This window comes from Enhydra lutris, unplaced genomic scaffold, assembly GCF_002288905.1.
Source record: "Enhydra lutris kenyoni isolate GAN:26980312 unplaced genomic scaffold, ASM228890v2 scaffoldscaffold9, whole genome shotgun sequence".
In the NCBI taxonomy this organism is placed as follows: Eukaryota; Metazoa; Chordata; class Mammalia; order Carnivora; family Mustelidae; genus Enhydra; species Enhydra lutris.
Genome location: NW_019154093.1, coordinates 37,743,303 through 37,762,095, shown reverse-complemented (window position 1 = coordinate 37,762,095; position 18,793 = coordinate 37,743,303). Strand labels below are relative to the sequence as shown.

General features: G+C 36.4%; 1 protein-coding gene across 2 annotated transcripts in view; it reads right to left on the bottom strand.

The window, feature by feature from the left end:
* LOC111143206 (leucine rich repeat containing 7) overlaps window positions 1-18,793 on the bottom strand; it is a 336,603-nt gene that overhangs the window by 123,167 nt on the left and 194,643 nt on the right. For both annotated transcript variants that reach the window (XM_022496767.1, XM_022496768.1), the window contains exons 7-9: window positions 18,100-18,174; window positions 11,802-11,946; window positions 5,966-6,038 (exon numbers count right to left, since the gene is read on the bottom strand). In XM_022496767.1, the coding sequence (XP_022352475.1) occupies window positions 5,966-6,038; window positions 11,802-11,946; window positions 18,100-18,174 (293 nt within the window). The remainder of the gene's footprint in view (window positions 1-5,965; window positions 6,039-11,801; window positions 11,947-18,099; window positions 18,175-18,793) is intronic.

Genomic DNA, 18,793 nt, shown 5'->3' with positions numbered 1-18,793 from the left:
CTTTTGGGAGGTATTAGGATTAGATGAAGTCATTGGGGATAGGGCCTTTGTAATGGGATCAGTCCCTTATAAGAAGAGACACTAGAGGACTAGTCTCTCACTCCCTCTCTCTCTGTCTCTCTCTTTATACATAAAGAAAAGGTTGAGTGAGCACACTGAAAGATGGTAGCTGCTTGTAAGCCAAAAGCAGAGTCCTCAGAATGAAATCTACTTTGCCACCATCTTGATCTTGGACTTCCTAGCCCCCAGAACTGTGATACATAAATTTGTGCTGTTAAAGCCACCTAGTCTGTGATATTTAATTATGGCAACCTGAGAAGACTAAGATAGTATATTATTACATTTGAAAATCCATATAAAACATTTTTCTTTTAAAACACTAGATGTTTATCCATATTATATTACTAATCCTCAAATGAACATAAACAATAATAAATAAGTGTCTTTTTAATTGTTCCTATTAATGACTATCATAAGTCTCACAACAACATCTGAAGTAAATTATTATTTCCATTTTTCAGATGAGAAAACTGCAGTTCTGAGATGTGAAGTGACATGTCCAAGGTCCATTGGTTAATGAGTGCAGAAGCCAGGATTGAAATCTGCCTAGTTCCAAAGCTTGCAAATATTCCCCTCTGCCATAGTGCTTAGTTACATACAATGAAGGAGATAAAATGTGTTCAAGACATGATCCCAGACTTTAATGAGTCTATATTCTAGCTGGTAAGACATGGAAAAATAATGGAGAAGTTAAATGATGATACAAAAGATAAATAAGAACCTGATATAAAAAATGGAAAAATATCACAAGTTAGAATGTTCTCTAACTTATATACAGAGTTCCCAAGACTTATTTGTCCATGAAACTTATCTTTATGTCACACCTATTAAAATCTCAAGTAATGGGGCGCCTGGGTGGCTCAGTGGGTTAAAGCCTCTGCCTTCAGCTCAGGTCATGATCTCAGGGTCCTGGGATCGAGCCCCACATCGGGCTCTCTGCTCAGCGGGGAGCCTGCTCCCCCCCCCCCCCCACCGCCTGCCTCTCTGCCTGCTTGTGATCTCTCTCTCTGTCAAATAAATAAAAATAAATAAAATTAAAAAAAAATCTCAAGTAATAACTGTTTTCAGAAATATAATTCAGAAAATGCTGATCTAGTTTGTAGGTATACTACAACTTCTCAGTTTAGGGGAGGAAACTGCAGTGGTCTGGGTGGGCAGAAGAAAGAAGAGAGAAGAACTGAGTTGTAAAAATAGTAAACATATTTCTTGAATCCAAATCCCAGAAATATCAATAACTTTTTACTTTATCAAACTATTTTTTGAAAACATTTAGTGACTATGTAGCACTCTCTATTTATTAATACATTTAATCCTCACAACATTCTTATGAGGTCAGTATTATTATTATTACTTCCATTTTATGAGGAAGGAGCTAAGGCTCTGTTACCCAATAGCAAATCAAAGAGCCAGATTTTGGGGATGCCTGGGTGGCTCAGTTGTTAAGTGTCTGCCTTCAGCTCAGGTCATGATCCCAGAGTGCTGGAATTGAGCCCCTCATCAGGATCCCTGCTCAGCGGGAAGCCTGCTTCTCCCTCCCCTGCTTCCCCTGCTTGTGCTCCCTCTCTTGCTGTGTCTCTGTGTCAAAAAAAAAAAAAAAAAAAAGAGCCAGACTTTGAACCCAGAAGGGCTGGCTCCAGAGCCAAAGCAACCAGCCACTATGGTAGACTTCCTCTCTACCGCAGCTTCATTTTGTTTTGTATTTTTGTATTATTTTGTTTTATCTTAGATTTTTTAAAAAATTTATTTGACAGGGAGAGGGAAAGCACAAGCAAAGGGAGCAGTGGGCAGAGGGAGAAGCAGGCTCCTTGCCAAGCAGGGAGCCCAATGCAGGGCTCTATCCCAGGACCCCGGGACCCCAGGACCACGACGAGAGCCGAAGGCAGTTGCTTAACTGACAGAGCCACCCAGGGGCCCCTAAAGCACCTTCATTTTAAACTAGCCTTTCAGGTAATTCTGACAACAGGTTCAGGTTTGAGAAGATAGCTAATAACTGAAAGCTGAATCTAGATAGTTCTCAATCTTTAGCATACATCAGAATCCCCTGAAGGGCTTGTTTACACAGAGCCTGCCGGCCCAATGTCTAAAGTTTCTTGATTCAGTAGATCTGGCTTTGTCTCAGAACGTGCACTGCTAACTAGTTCCCTGCTGAAGCTGATGTGACTGATCAGACAACCACATGCTGAGAACCACTGGTTTAAATGAGACTATGGAAAAACTTGAATATTGTGTAGAGGAATTTGAGTTTTACCCAGTGAAGGGTGTGTGTGTGTGTGTGTGTGTGTGTGTGTGTGTGTGTGTGTCTGTGTTTTGTCTTTAATTTCTTAACTAGTATAACATTTCATAATAAAAAATTCAAAAACTACAGAGAGTATATAATAAAAAGAAGTCTCTCTGCTTGTTCTGTTCACCAGCCCCCACATTCTCTTCCCTAAAGCTGTGTACATTTCTAGTTTCTTATGTATCCTTCCACGATTAGGAAACAGAGGGAAAAATGTTTTTCAGCATTCAGGTATCTAGAATAAAGTTCACTTATTTTCTTGTTATAACAGTCTAGTACCTAGACTACTGGAATTTACTATTTAGGGTATTAACATCATACAGGCTAAAGATCTGAATCAAAGAACTGGAAAATTATAGATGTAGGTAGATATTGTAAATTAGGAAACTAAGCCAACAGAGAGGTTAAATAACTTGTCCAAGTTCACATAGTGAGTGGCATAGCCACGGTTCACACCTATGTTGTTTGGCTCCAAAGCCAGTGCTCCTTGCATTATCCCTCAGGAATTTGAGGCTCAAGAAGAAAAGGCTTACCCAGCTTTGCTTAGTTACTTAGATTTTCTGATTCCCAGTCCAACAGTCATTATGTTTACTATACTCAATGAGGGAATGACTTTTTAAAATTTCCATTCAGATTTTTGAGTTTTTATTGCTTTGACCAAGGCTATGAAGCTAAGAAAGAGAAGGTTTAGTATGTATTTTGTCTTCCTGCGGAAAATCCTTTGCTTCTAGAGCAGTGGGACCCATTAAATTACCAAGTATTACAAAATGTGTGACTCAACTACCATGTATAGTAAGAGGCATCATAGGTCAACTAACAGCTTAGCTTTGAAATCTGTTAACTTTTCTCAGCCTCAGTCTCTAACTGTTGATAGTGAGAGAGAGATAATAATACACATAGAAGATGATTAATGGGGGCTTTAACTAAACAGGAATGTGTGTAAAGCACCAAACATGGTATTTGGCACAATGCGAAAAAAGGTTATTTATTATTTTTCATTATATATTCAATTCGTAGAGTGGCTGGAACTTCTGTGTACAAATTAAGGTTTGACAACAAAATAATTTTATGTCATTTCACACAAAAGTCATGGAATCTACTTCAACTGTGAAAAATGTTCAAAAATTAATCCTAGCAGTTTTTAATATTGGACTACTAAAAATGACCTAAGATAATTCAAACATTGAAACGTTCTAAGTGCAGAATGAGAATATAACTATAGCAGGTCATAACATATCTAGGATTTTGATGTCCAGAATTCTAGGTAGAATGTTTCTATCTATACTATTCTACCCTTTATGAGTAGAATAAATGCAGACTATTCTACTCTTTGCGAGTAGAGTACTTTTTGCATGTGACTTGGGGTGCCATTAAATAAGATCATAATCAAATTTTACCTTTAGGACTTGCACTAAACCTCTGATCTATCAATTTTGAATTCTCTAAGAAAAACAATGCTATCATGGCTATTGTTATTATTTTTACTTCATACAAATTGCTTATTAAGGTATTCTATAAAATTCTAGATATTTAGTTTATTTTATGCCATACGTGCAAATACAAAACACTTGTATTCAGGTGTTACCTTGAAGTAAGAATGTAAGTTAGACAATGCTCTCATAATTTTACTATATAAAACATGATGTGATATAGAACAGATATCTTCAAAATTGGTTGGTCTTAGGACCCATTTACTCTCTTAAAAGTCATTGGTAACTCAAAGAACATGTGTTTATTTTATTTATATCTATTGGTATCACTATATTATAGATTAAAACAGGAGTTTTAAAAAATAATTAGTACCTATTAAATAATAATAGTAAACCTTTAACATGTTAATTAACGTATCTTTATTCCAAGTAATTATATTTTTTCTAAAAAACATTTAGTGAAAAAGGTGACACTTTTATTTTTGTAAATCTCTTGAATATTTGGCTTAATGGATGGTACTGGATCTCTTCTCTGCTTATGTATTCGATCTGTTGTGACATATTGTTCTGACTGAATTATATATAACAAAATCCAGCCTCACACAGATTTGTAGTTGAAAAAAGAAGGAATTTTTCAACAGTCTTTTCGGATAATTGTGATTTTTTTCTTTGATACTACACCAAAACTCAACAACCACCAGTTTTTTAGGGGATAACTGCAATGTAGAATCTGAAATTATATCAATGAGTTTTCTTTTTCTTCATACCAATACATTAAAATCAACCAGTCTGTTTTGCATTTTGAATGGGTCTTTTACTCATGTCTGATTTTGTAATTCATGCATTGGTCATTTGGAAATACTGCTTCACTGAGTTATACAGATTTTCAAGATCTTCACACATTTCATAGCACAATATCAACAAATTACATTAATTTATATCACACTAGTCTTATCAGAAAAGCTTGTAATTATTGGGAAGCTGTCAGGCTAACAGTGGCAGATAGGAATTTTCCAAAATTCCAATTTTTGCTTGATAGCTCAAATTTTACTGTGAGTGACAAATACTGTCAAGTTGTTCTTGAAGAGACAAGCTCACTTAGTTCATTTTCGACAAAATGTCTGCCCAAACCCCAAGTTTAAATAACCAGTTTGTGGGGCTCCTGGGTGGCTCAGTGGGTTAAAGCCTCTGCCTTCGTGTCAGTCATTCTTCTTAAAGACTATTTTTTTTTTTTAAAAGATTTTATTTATTTACTTGACAGACAGAGATCACAAGGAGGCAGAGAGGCAGGTGGAGAGAGAGGGGGAAGCAGGCTCTCCACTGAGCAGAGAGCCCGATGTGGGGCTCGATCCCAGGACCCTGACATCATGACCCGAGCCGAAGGCAGAGGCTTAACCCACTGAGCCACCCAGGCGCCCCTATTTTTTTTTGTTTTTTAAGAGCTGTCTTAGGATCACAATAAAATGAGAAGAAGGTACAGAGATTGCCCATACAATTCCCACTGGCTTCTTTCTTTCTTTCTGTTTGTTTATTTTTTTTCACCAGTTTTTGTTTTGTTTTGTTTTAGTTCATTCCTCTAACACTTCTCTTTCATTTTTCCTGAAACAATAATCAAAGGAAGGTAATGGCACTCAAAGAAATCTAAAAACACGAGCTTTATGATAAGATTCTTAACCTTTATCCCTGCAAGCCAGTAATCAACCTAATCAACCTTGAATTGAATAGGCCCATTTATCTTTGATGAATCATTTTCATACTTTTAAAGGCAAATAACCTTATTTTTTAGAAATAACATTTACAGTACTATTTTATAGTACTACTACTATAAATAACAATTACTAAATATAATATATAAATCACTTATGGTACAATGATAACATATTATAAACTATAGAGCTTTATACAAACTGATTTGACTTCACAAGACAAGTTCAAGTGAATTTTGAGTTGCTACTCAGTCAAAAACATCAAATTAATAGTATCTGGAAAATTACAGGCAATAACATAATTAATGATCTGGGTAATCCCTTTGCTTATGAAAGAGTCATAGCTATTTCTCATGATATTATATAGTGTCAATGCAATGTCCAGATATAAAACTAAATTAAGATAGGAAATGTTTTGAAGTAAAAAGATTCAGCATATCCTTTTGTTTCTGGCTAAGAGGGGCTGACTGGTATGAAACTTTGGCACTTACTTTCCGATTGTGTTGGGTAGTATCGTAAGTTGATTGTCATCTACTTTTAGAGTTGTTAATTTTTTCAACAGTCCTAAAACAGAGAAGAAGCTTTATTAATAAACGAGAACAGATCTCTGACAGGAAATACAATAAGAAAGAAAAGAATCACTTGTGATGACCATTTATTATGCCAACTGGCTACACTCTGTATAAACTTACAGCTATATTTGTGTGCAGTCTAATCTTGACTTTCCAGTTTTAAAAACTTCACTTGCATCAGTGGGAGTTCAGGTTCATCAATGCAGACAAATAAACACAACATAGGGCTCCACAGAAACCAAAGACAGCAACACTACCACATTTCCCATATCTAGTATACTACAAATGGACCAGATGAAAATTTTTGAGCCAGTTGTGATTTAATATTTAATTAACTCCTAAGATAATAACTAACATCCCTGTTGTGATACAAATTAAAAACAAATCTGAAGTAAGCCTAATATCAACGAATGGGTACTGAAATATTGCGACGCAGCGGTTATAATTATGTACTTGGAAAATTACAACATATGATCTCATACTCTTTGCTACCATAAATCCTCAAGTTGGATCCGCAGAAATCACAAAAACTTGCAATTTTAATATACAGAACAGAACTGGCCAAGAATCGAAGTTTCAACTATTTATATTTCACTGTCAGATTTACGCTTCCCATACCCTTACTGACTGCTCTATTCCCAGGGTTTTAATGAGTAATAGCCACAGAGTAATTGAAGACAGCTTCCTTTACCCAGCCACCATATAGCAGCAGTCTGGCTTAAATAGCCAAGGCCCAAGGGCAAAGCGTGGTTAATTTTTGTTTTGCATTGGAAATATGCATATATACTGTAGGTTACTTTTTTTGCAGAAAACTTGTGTTCATGGATAGAGTGGGTTCCATGGTCAAATGTGTTTGGGAAAAGCTAAATTAAACAACATTAAACATATTTCTTTAATGAAGTTTTACTAGGACATTTTAATATATTAATGTAGCAATGTGACTTTCCGAAGTTATTGCGGAATGCCTGTGAGTGTGCGGCATACCTTGTACAGCTAGTGTTTTGTGAATATGCTTTGAGAAGCACTGCCATGGACCATGCCCACCCACCTCATGTATTCTGCAGATTCCTTAAAGCCATAGAGTAAGTGAGAATAGATCTGAAATAAAAAGTGATTATTGCACTTTAAATTTCAGTGTGCTCAGTTACATATTCTGTAGAAGCACTCAATCTCTGCTCTAGTGGGGAGAAAGGTTCTCACTGTCAGACTGCTGTGAGAAAATATCTACAAAATATTGGAGCTTAATACATCAGCTTGTGCCCTCAAGATACACTGCTGAAAACAGCAGCACCTGGGAAAGAGGACAATTCTCACCGGGGTCATTTATCTCTGAAGTTTGCTCCCCCACTGCCATATTTATCTATGTTTCAAGGGTGACTGAATCACTTCAGCTTTGCTGGTATGTATGTAAGAAATATCAACCTTGGAAATAGAAAAGAGCTTGTTCGTCAATTGTGGCAAGAAAACAGGGGGGTGATGGATTAGAGCTAAATTTTTTATGACTTGGTAGCCCTTATCAAGCTACTGCACCTGCCCACCAGTGAAGCTAGAGGAGGTTTGGCAGTCTCAGTGTCACCTGACTGGGGCATAGCAGGTTTCAGGTGGGGCCACAGATCACTGTGCAAATACCATGAAACTGAGTTGCTAGGTAGCCTTTAAGAGAATCACAGCACCAAAGTCTGAAAGTAGTGAAAAATCTTGAGGCATGTTAGGTACAAAAACCAAAGGTTGATGCAACAGGGCTTTTTGAAGAATGGAGTGGTGGCTCTGTCACCCCCTGGAAGCTTCTGCAGCTTTACAGGTGGAAGCAAGTTGGTTCTCTCTGCTTAGCTCCATGTCCGTGGATTTAAAGGAAGCTTGCTCAGTTGTTGCTCACATATTCCATCCAAGGGAACGCTCTTTGGAGAGACTGTGCAGCTTCTATAGGAATATGGTTGTTCTTGGTGCAGAAATAGGGCATCAACCTTATCTTCATTGCTCATGACTTCTTCCAGCAGATAATTCCTTTACTGCATTTCTATACCATATCTGTTTGGACTTTCTTCTTCTACCCCAACAGGAATCAAAGATATTCTATTCTCTTCCTTCCCTCTATTTGTGTCCATCCCTAATTCCCTACTTCTTTATTCTATACTCCCAACTAAGGAGTATTGAAGGGAAAGAAAAACGAGGCCTTTTACTATGATCTTTAGCTACTTATATAAAAATATATAATAAGCAGCTATGTATTAAACATTAATATGATTTGTTATAGAAAATAGCTAGTATTTTCATGTTATTTACACACATGTAATAGAATTCTGAAATCCAAATACCTGTGCAATCATGAAATTTAAGATTATAATAATCATTATATTATTATAATAGATGCCATGAGCACTTACTATGTGCTAGGTACTATTCTAAGCTGTTTTACATACCTGAATTCATTTATTGCTGAAAATAACCCCATGATGCAGGTACTACTACTGCCCTACTTAATAGATGAAGAAACTGAGCACAGAGAAATTAAGTAGCTGGTCTAAGGTCTCAAAGCTAGCAAGGTAGAAAAGCCAGAATTTGAACACAGGTAACTTGACTACAAAACCTGTGTTCTTAACCACAAAGGGAGTAAGGTAAAGTATTTTAGAAAGTTAAAAAAAAAAATATATATATATATATATACACATATATATATATACATATTATTAAAGCTTTATGTATATATGTGTGTACACACACACACACACACACACACACACACACACACACAAATTAAAGCTCTATCTAGAAAAGGAAAAGAGCCCCTGTCATATTTCTTGGAACCAGACAAGGAAAGGGACTCAGCACACAGGTTTTGTGGAGTTTATCACTCCATTCAAATACCTCGTAGCTGCAGAAGGACTAAAAGAGATGTAAAGGAAGTAAAGATTTTAATTTTAGTTGCTATTTTCCTTAATTGATACTATGAAATTTCCTATCTTTTGTTCTCTTAAATGTTGGTGGTCCAATAATGTCCAAATAAAGAAGATAAGATGCAATTTCCCATCCAATCAGAATCAATGAATTATTTTAGGGCCTTAGAACACAGCTCTCAGTCTCTTATCCCAGAGCTTTCTCTTGGCCAAGAGGGGAATTTTTGGAGTAAAGTCAACCATTCTACATGTATAATCAGGGATTCTGGAAGCTCTGCAGATGCATAAATGTAATTTTCAATGAAAGGTCAACAGGGCCCAAAGGTAGAGTCTGAGGCTGAATAAGTTGTTATAACAAAGTTACTTTTGTCATTTGAGAGCCATTCAGATTCTTAGTGAAGGTGTTAAATACATAGTACCACCTGTCTATCCTAGTCTGCTTTATGCCAGCCAAATACCTAATCTAATGTTTTCTATCACTCATCTATGCTGTCTTCTCCAGAGCAGAAGGCTAATTTCCTAGTCTGCTTCCTTAAAGGAAGATATTTTAAACAAATAATTATATCATCTTTTATTTTACTATGGGCCATTTTCATTTCCAGGATTTCTAATTGTTTTTTTTTTTTTTAATAACCACCTATTCTTAGTCAGATTTCTTGTTTTTTGTTTTTTACTAACATATAATGTATTATTAGCCCCACTGGTACAGGTCTGTGAACCGTCAGGCTTACACACTTCACAGCACTCACCATAGCACATACCCTCCCCAATGTCCATAACCCATAGTTCTTGTTTTTGTTTTATAAGTTATTATTTTTAGGACCATTATTGTAACTTTTGTCTATTTGAGGATCTACATATACTTAAAAATCATTTTTTTTTATACTGCTTGATGACTTTGGTTTTTTTCCTGGGTAAATTTTCCTATTTGAGTTTTTTGTTGTTGTTGCAACATTAGTTTTCCTTTGAGATTTCTGTTTGCATGCTCATTTGTGAGTGTGACACTCCTTATCTGTGCTCATCCCTCCCTGTCTGGCAGTTGTGTGGTCACCTACCGCTGACACCAGGTTTCTGGAGTTCAGAACCAGGTCTCATATTAGCAACACGGCACTCTCGCCCCATGTGGGTAGTGCAGATCCGATCCGGTCACAATAGCTGGGACTTGCCACAGTTTTCAGCAGTGAATCTGTATCTGTTCTCATCAGTGTCAGCTCCACATACTAGTTGTAGATTGTTTCAGGCTCTCTTCACAGAAGGAGCTGCTGCCTCAGTTTCCTGTGCATTTGGATTCCGCTGCTATGCTTAAGGTACTCCCCTCCCCCTGCATAAATGGAACTCACAACACCACTGCTGTTGTGGTCTGGACCCCGTCAGGTGTGGGGTCATTGCTCGATTTCCATTCTAGCTCAGGTTCGTGTAGATGTTTATTCTTCTTAAGCATGGCTAAATTATTTTATTTGCTGAATATTTAAGGAACCCTTATTATAAACTAGACACAGTTCTTGGTACTGAGGAGGCAGGAAGGAACAAAAATATGTTCTTCAAATATAAATCATTTTTCTATTCTCATTATGTCTTTGAAGATGTATGGAGTGGTGATTGAGTGGGAGTTCAAGGCCTGTAATTTGAGTGGTTATCTTGGCCAGAGAAGGTCATCTCTGTCTTCTTAATCCAAGGATACACTTTTAACCATTATACTTCCTCACCTTCTATGACATAAAAGAGTATTTTCTAAACTCATCTGATTATAAGTTTCATCAAAGATTTTAATAAAAACAAATCAGAGGGCCTATCACAATGTACTGAATCAGAATTTTCAGAGAAAGAAACTGGAAATGTGTAAGTGTTCAATAAAGCTCTCAGGTAAGTGCTACAATGGAATGAGCTGGAAAAATACTGTTATAAATTATGTGGTTACATTAAAAAATTATCAATTAGAAAGAAAAAAAGCCTAGCCTGCTTTGTTAAAACTAGTATTTTCTATCATCAATGAAAGAATGATGAAAGTGGAGACAATAAAATATTGAAAAAAATTTGAAATACTGCCTTGTTTTCTTGCTTCCTTTCAATCAGAGTACCTAGGTTGTAACTTAATTTTCAGAGGCTTTAATAAGTTCCAGAATATATGACACATTGAATTCAGAGTGTTAAAAACTAATTTCTGAAGTTAAATAATTGGCTGATTACCCTCCTGAGTCCTCTCATAAATAATAGTAAGATGTCCATACAAAAAGATTTGCTCATTATTAAATTAGAAGGAGTCTTTAGTTATTTTACTCATATAAAAATTTGTAACAAAAATGGATTGTGTGCTTGACATATATAACACACAAATTCTCTACTGTCATGAATCTTAACAGCATATAAAAGACAATGTATCTGTTTTAATAATAGAATCACAAAGAGATTTTATATTTATTATACATCTTTATGTTATTTCTAGATTACAGCAGTATTATGATAGTATTGAAAATAGCATATGGCAACACTCTGTGGATAGAAGCTAATTCTATGGTGATAAAAGGAGACATACATGGTTATCAAATTACTCTAAATCTAAGAAATACACTTTTTACAATAACATTTTACAACTTAAAAGATCTGAATTTTAAAAATATGTTAATTTGGTAAGATCGTTTTAATGAGAGAGCCTTCTTGAATTTGACAACTAGTGTTACCATTTCATTTCAAAATATTGGTAAAATACTATTATTACATCTTGAATAATGAACTTGATAATTTATTAATATCAGTCAGGCTAACAGTATATTCTCTATACCTACTAATAAACTAGGACTATGACAAAAAAAGCAAATGATATATTTTATATAAACATTCATCACATAATAGAATATTCTCACCTATAGAGTCAGGCAATTGTTGCAACATATTGGATGACAGTAAAAGGTCCTCAAGGGCTTCACATCCAGAAATGTCCATGTCAACCGTTTCTATTCTGTTTTTTGACATATCCAGGTATACCAACATCTTTAACTTCCCTATAGACTTAATAACATTGCATAAACTCAGGATTAGTTGAGAAACTTTCATAAGACATTTAAAAGTTATTAAAAACCACAACACTGTAAAATTAATTTTAAAAGCAACTACAACAAGCATTGGCAAGAACATGGAGAAATTGCAATCCTCATACACTGCTAGCAGGAATTCAAATTGTACAGCCACTTTGAAAAACAGTTTGCTAGTACCTCTAAACGTTAAGCAGAGAGTTACCATATGACTGAGAAATCCCTCAGCATATCCTCAAGAACACATTATATGTTCACCCAAAAATGTAAATGTTCGAAGTGGAATTATTCACAACAGCCAAAAATTGGAAACAACCAAAATGCCTATCGATTGGAATGGATAAACAGAATGTGGTAGATCTACGTATTGTAATATTATTTTGCAAAAATGCAAATATATGCTACAAAATGGATGAGCCTTGAAAACATAGTGGTGAAAGATGTCAATAGCAAAAACACCTGTTGTGTGATTCTATGTACATGAAATGTCCAGAATAGGCAACTCTATAGAGTAAGAAAGTAGATCAGGGTTGCTGGACATTGTGGGGAAGGGGACATGGAAGTGACTGTCAATGGCTTCAGGGTTTCTTCTGGAGATAATGGAAATGTTCTATAATAAGACTGTGGTGATGGCTAGACAACCATGTCAGTACACTAAAAGCCACTGAACTGTATGTTTTAAATGGGTGAATTCTGTGGTATCTCAACACAACAATCTCAAAGCTGCAGAAGAATAAATAAATAAATAAAGATAGATTACTACCAAAACAACATATGTTGACATGTTGATTCTTACAACTTCAAATGCATAAGAAAGGTTTTAAATCATGATTTGGACTTTATCCTACTAAAGAGATTCAATATTTTGTTCATTCACCAGTTCTTTTTGAGAGTCTACTATGTGTCAGGGCTTGTGTTACACAGGTTTGTGTTACACATGGAGAACAATCATGAATAAGTCAACTAAGTATGAGAAGAGACTTGTGATACAGACAAAGTCTTTATCCTACGGAGCTCATAGTAGTGAAGGAAACTGTCAAATAAACAAATAAGTATAATACCCTATAATATATAAAAGAAAACAAAGCATGTGGAGAATGCCATCAACACACAGGGCTGCAAAATGCCTGGAAGAAAAATCTTGTCAGGGGGTGCTTGGGTGGCTCAGTAGGTTAAAGCCTCTGCCTTTGGCTCAGGTCATGATCCCAGGGTCCTGGAATCCAGCCCCGCATCAGGCTCTCTGCTCAGCGGGGAGCCTGCTTCCTCCTCTGTCTCTCTCTGCCTGCCTCTCTGCCTACTTGTGATCTCTCTGTCAAATAAGTAAATAAAATCTTAAAAAAAGAAAAAAGAAAAAAGAGAAATCTTGTTAAGAAAAGGAGAACCTGGGGTGCCTGGGTAGCTCAGTCAGTTAAGCCGCTGTCTTGGCTCAGTTCATGATCCCAGGGTCCTGGGATCTAGGCCCACATCGGGCTCCCTGCTCAGGGGAGAGCCTGCTTTTCCCTCTCCCTCTGCCTGCTGCTCTGCCTACTTGTGTGTGCTCTCTCTTTCTCTCTTTCTCTCTCTCCCTGCCCCCCTTCAAATAACTAATTAACTAAATATCTAAAAAAAAAAAGAAAAAGAAAAAAGAAAAAAAAAGGGGAAACTATATCTGGAAGAGAAAACAACATGTAAGTTCATAGCCAATGTGAAAAATCATGGCATGTTTGATGAAGAGAGGGAAATTCAATTTGTAGGACTATAAGAAGCCAGGCATTAAATGTCCTTACATGTTATGTAAGAAGATGTCAATTCTACCGTACAGGCAAGGAAAGCTGCTCAAGGTTTTTAAGATGGAGAATGACACAATCAGATTTGTGCTCTAAAATATCAACATCAGGAAACTGTGGAAGAAAGATTCTTTTTGGGAGTGGCAGAGATCCATCACAAGGATCCGGAAACCTGTAGCTACGGACATGAGAAGGACCTGAACTAAGGCAGCAGAAATGAGAATGAAAAGGCGATGGGCTCAAGAAAAATTTAGAAGTGGGGGAAATCGATGAGCAACCAATTACTGAGGACAGGGAGGAACAAACTCATATGGTACGATAACAGGAGTAACAGGGGCTGCTTAGCTGGGACAGGAGTCAGAACAAGATGAAAGTCCTCATTTTAATTTTCTTTCAGGGCATGTTTTGCAAACAAATGCCCTACACATATCCGTGTTCACTGGGTTATCTGTTCATCTAATCTACCCGTGTACGCTTTAATATATTGTCTCTAATTATTTGACAATATAAATAAATAAATAAACTTACTACACACACAGCACAACCTTTGCACTGTGCTAAGCACTTTATATATATTATTTGATTTAAGACTTCATATCCTTGCTACTCAGAATGTGTTTTGCAGACCAGCAGCGTTGGCACTACCTACAAGCCTGTCAGGAATGTAGAATCTCAGACCTGTTCCGGACCTACTGAATCAGAGTCTGCACTCCAACACACATTATAGCTTAGTAATTAAGTAATGGCACACGTTCCCTGGGAAAAGAGACAAAGAGAAGCTTATGAGAGAGTGTTCTTAGGATCAATGCCAGTGAAAGACAGAGGGGAGAAAGGAAGCACAACTGGCCAGATGAAGAAACTGAGATGATGTCTTGAGAAGTCTGCAGCTGGCCCTTTAAGACTCACGAAATTGGGATTGCCTTGCAATTGTCCTGAGGAAAGGAGAGGAGCCAGACCTTTATCACTGGTCATTGGGTGGAAGTCTTAGGGAATAGGAATGTGACCCTGGGTAGGGAAGTTCTCTTCAGCTGGAGGAACTCCTGAGGCGGCTGGAGAGCTGCAAGTAGCATTCCCAGAAGCTTCAGAAATAGAGTCAGTTCTTCATTCCAGGAGGATGATGCATGCCAGCATCTATTACAAGTAACTTTCCAAGGTTATCCCATCAATAAGGGGTGGAGCTAAAATTCAAACTCACTTTTCCCAGATTACAGACTACAAAGTCTATTGATTATCTTGTCAGTTACTGAACTCTAACTCCCTAATAAACCCAGCACACATTGCTAGCCCTGCTCCCTTACTCCGTGTGAGGCAGAGAATGTGAGCAGGGTCTCGGAGTAGATGAAAGGTTGCTAAGCTAGGAACTGAGTACTTTGGGTGACTAGGTCATAGCTCTGAATTCCCCCCATGCCTGGAAATAAGTCACTTGGAAAGATACTGTCACTTTACTTACAGATTTCCACCCTAAGGAGCTATTATGTTACCATGGCTCATTCTTCTCTTCTGGTGAGCAAAAAAAAAAAAAAAAAAAAAAAAGATGTATGTGTTTGTGTGTGTGTGTTTCTTTTTTGTTGCTTTATCGTGAGAAAATATCTTTACCCCTTGAAAGCTCCTTCATTGTTATCTGCAGTACAACTCAATATTTTGGTGTAAAATTTCTAAACATCCTTTTTAGAAGCAAAATAACACTTTGGTGTTTATTTTTGAGTCTTTCTAAACCCTCACTTTCAAACACCTTATAAGGGCAATAGTAACCTGGAGTGATAAAGGCTTTTGAAGTCCAATGTCTCAGAGTCCTTGGGGGATACTGAATCTTGGTCCAACACCCCTTGACAAAAAGGGGTCTATAAGTGAGCAGTAGACAGCAAACGAAAGGAATGCAAGCCGTCACAAACAAAAGAAGATATTGAAGTTTGTTTAAGAATAAACACAGGTTCAATGGGTTGTTTAGTCACATGTTGACTGATCTTAGAGGGACAGTCAAAAGACAGCTATGTAGAAGACTAATTTTTCATCATCTACTTGCTTCTCTGATTTATGAAAAACAGAGTAGCAAAATGATAGATCAGGCTTCCAAAAGTATTTTACAAGTAATTTAATATATTATGATACATGAATAACAAGATGAACTTGCTTTTTTCCCCTGTGTCTTGTGACACTAAATATTTAGGAATGATCATTCTGTGAAACTGTTAGACACGGGATAGCTAAAGCTTGCATTCAAGATTAGCTTTTCAAGGACATGTGTTTCTAAGTACTTGCATAGCAACTATTTGCCAGCATAAACATTCAGAAAACTATGCCTCTTTATGGCAAGGAGGTGGGGATATTCCCACAAGGAACAGAGCAAAATATGAAACTCAAGCGTACTAACTAAAATGAGAAATCTACTTTTATGGGGTGCCTGGGTGGCTCAGTGGGTTAAAGCCTCTGCCTTCAGCTCTGGTCATGATCCCAGGATCCTGGGATCGAGTCCTGAATCGGGCTCTCTGCTCAGCAGGGAGCCTGCTGCCCCCGCCCCCACCTGCCTCTCTGCCTACTTGTGATCTCTGTCTGTCAAATAAATAGTCTTAAGAAAAAAATAAAATGAGAAATCTACTTTTAAAGTAGTGTATAAGAAAAATCTACTCTTGCAACAGACAAGTTAGGCAGCACTATCTGTTTCATGGACAGTTTGATCACCACTTTTCCATTTAGATAATAAGCTTACTAAAGAATTTGAGGTCTGAGCTGACTTTCAAGGTTGGATTTTGGGAATGTCATGACTATGAAAAGTAAGATGAACGTAATTCCCATTTTGCCTTCTGTTGATTCTAGAGCAGTGGCATTCTGGAACATCATATTGAACAACAGCTTCTGGTTCTGGTTTGAATTATCATCATCTATCCATAACATGGAGATGGTAATAAACCCTACTTCATAAGCTCATTATGAGGATTTAGTGAATAAATATTTGTAAAACACCTAGCATTTATCATGAGCTAGGCATTATCTAGGTGTTTTTGAATTAATAAATATGTCAGAGACAGGTATAGACTTTTCCAGCTAGACACACATTTTGATCCTCATCTCTGCATAGGGAATCGATAAGTGTCTTACCTGTATTGCCCCAGGATCTGTACATGCCTTGAATATGGCACAAATCAGACTCTACTATGTGTAGTAGAATCTGTATCTATCTTTCCTGTTATGTGTGAGCTCCTCAAATAAATATATTCAAAGTCATTGAATATATTAGCTTTGTAACCCTAACATTAGCTTAGTTTCTGGTTCATAGAGGTGTATTTATAAATAGTTTTTAAATAAATCAATATATAAAGGATGTGCATGCTTTTTTGTTTTGTATCTATGATGATAGTATAAATGTATTCTTTTGATAAGAGAAGAAAGCATTTTCTTCCTTAATCTTTTGCCAGATTTTCTCCTTTATGTGGCTTCATGCTTGTTCAAAAAAGAAAAACCTCTTGTTCTAGTTGCTTTCGCAATCATTTTAAGGAATTTTTAATGTCGAGTCAAAAGAAGAATTAAACTGGCTTTGACAACACACATCTAAATCTCAGTGGCTGAAGAGTTATTAAAAATCCAGCTGCCCTGTCTGCTTAGCCCAATGCAAGGGATTTGGAATTGGCTATTACCAACAGGAACACTGTGGCTGATGTGCGTATGTGTATGTACATGCTTATTTGAGTGCATATATTATGAGTGGCAAGAGGCAGTATTTCATGCGGCCATTCTTTCTCTGAATGGAAAAGGCAGGAACGTTCACACTCAATGGGTTGACTGGTAAACCTTCTCCTTGGGAGATATTACTGGATTGTCTATTAGTTGAAAAAAAAAATGGACTCTAGTTTAATGGTCTATTTTTAACTTTTTGTAATTTGTCATATACCATTTTCAAAAATTTAAATGTATTCTATTGGAAATCACCCAAACTGAGAGAAAGATTTTTATTTTGTGGAAGAGCTCTAACAATATGAGCAGAAACAATTATCTAGTTACCTATAGGACTATGTTTGATTCTGTAAAAACAAGACTTGGATTTTATATGTAGCATTTTCTTTTTCCATATAGAGCAATATAAATTTCTCAGCATTTAAAACTCAGTATGTGGAGAGATGAAAAATGTAATCCTGTGAGAACAAGAAAAATCTTTCATACATTATATATACCTACATCATTTACAGAAAGTATGTGGGGGAAAAAAAACAGAAACAAAAAAACACCAACTAATGAAAAACACTTGGTGACCAAATAAATGTTTTACATTGAAAGGCAAACACTGAGATTTATAAATGAAGATTATTATTAATTACAACTAATATATAACATAGATTCTAGACAACATGTCGTAATAAAAACTTACATACCCCAGGTAGCACTTGTAATGCATTATTATCCATCCACAACTCTCTTAAATTTTGTATTTGATCCAGAACTTCAGGCTAGGAGAGAGATAGGGAGAAAGAGAACAAAATTACCTTTTCTTAGCACAATATAAGTGTAATTTCTTGAATCTGGAAACTTTATTTGGGAATCTAATATTAATCCTCCAAGCAGTCCTAAATTTAACAGACCTCCATCAAAACTGGTAGTCCCTGAGGCAGTCAACCTAGAGTTGATCTGGAAACAATCAGAACAACAATCTGGAGGGAGACAAACCATAAGAGACTCTTAATCTCAGGAAACAAACAGGGTTGCTAGGGGGAGGCGGGGTATGGGTAGGGTGGTTGGGTTATGGACACTGGGGAGGGTATGTGCTATGGTGAGTGCTGTGAAGTGTGTAAACCTGGCAATTCACAGACCTGTACCCCTGGGGCTAATAATACATTATATGTTAATAAAAATAATGGATAAAAAATTAAAAAAAAAATCGATTATTCTTTCTTAATACCCTATAATCATCATTTAGAGCATTTATTATACTCTAATTACTCAGTGTATTTGTCTTCACTAGAATATAAGCTTTTGAAGGGCAGAGCAATGCTTGTTTTTTAAATACTATTCCTCATCCCCATTGTTTGCCATGGTATTTAGCATACAGTTTTTATTATGTGTGTGTAG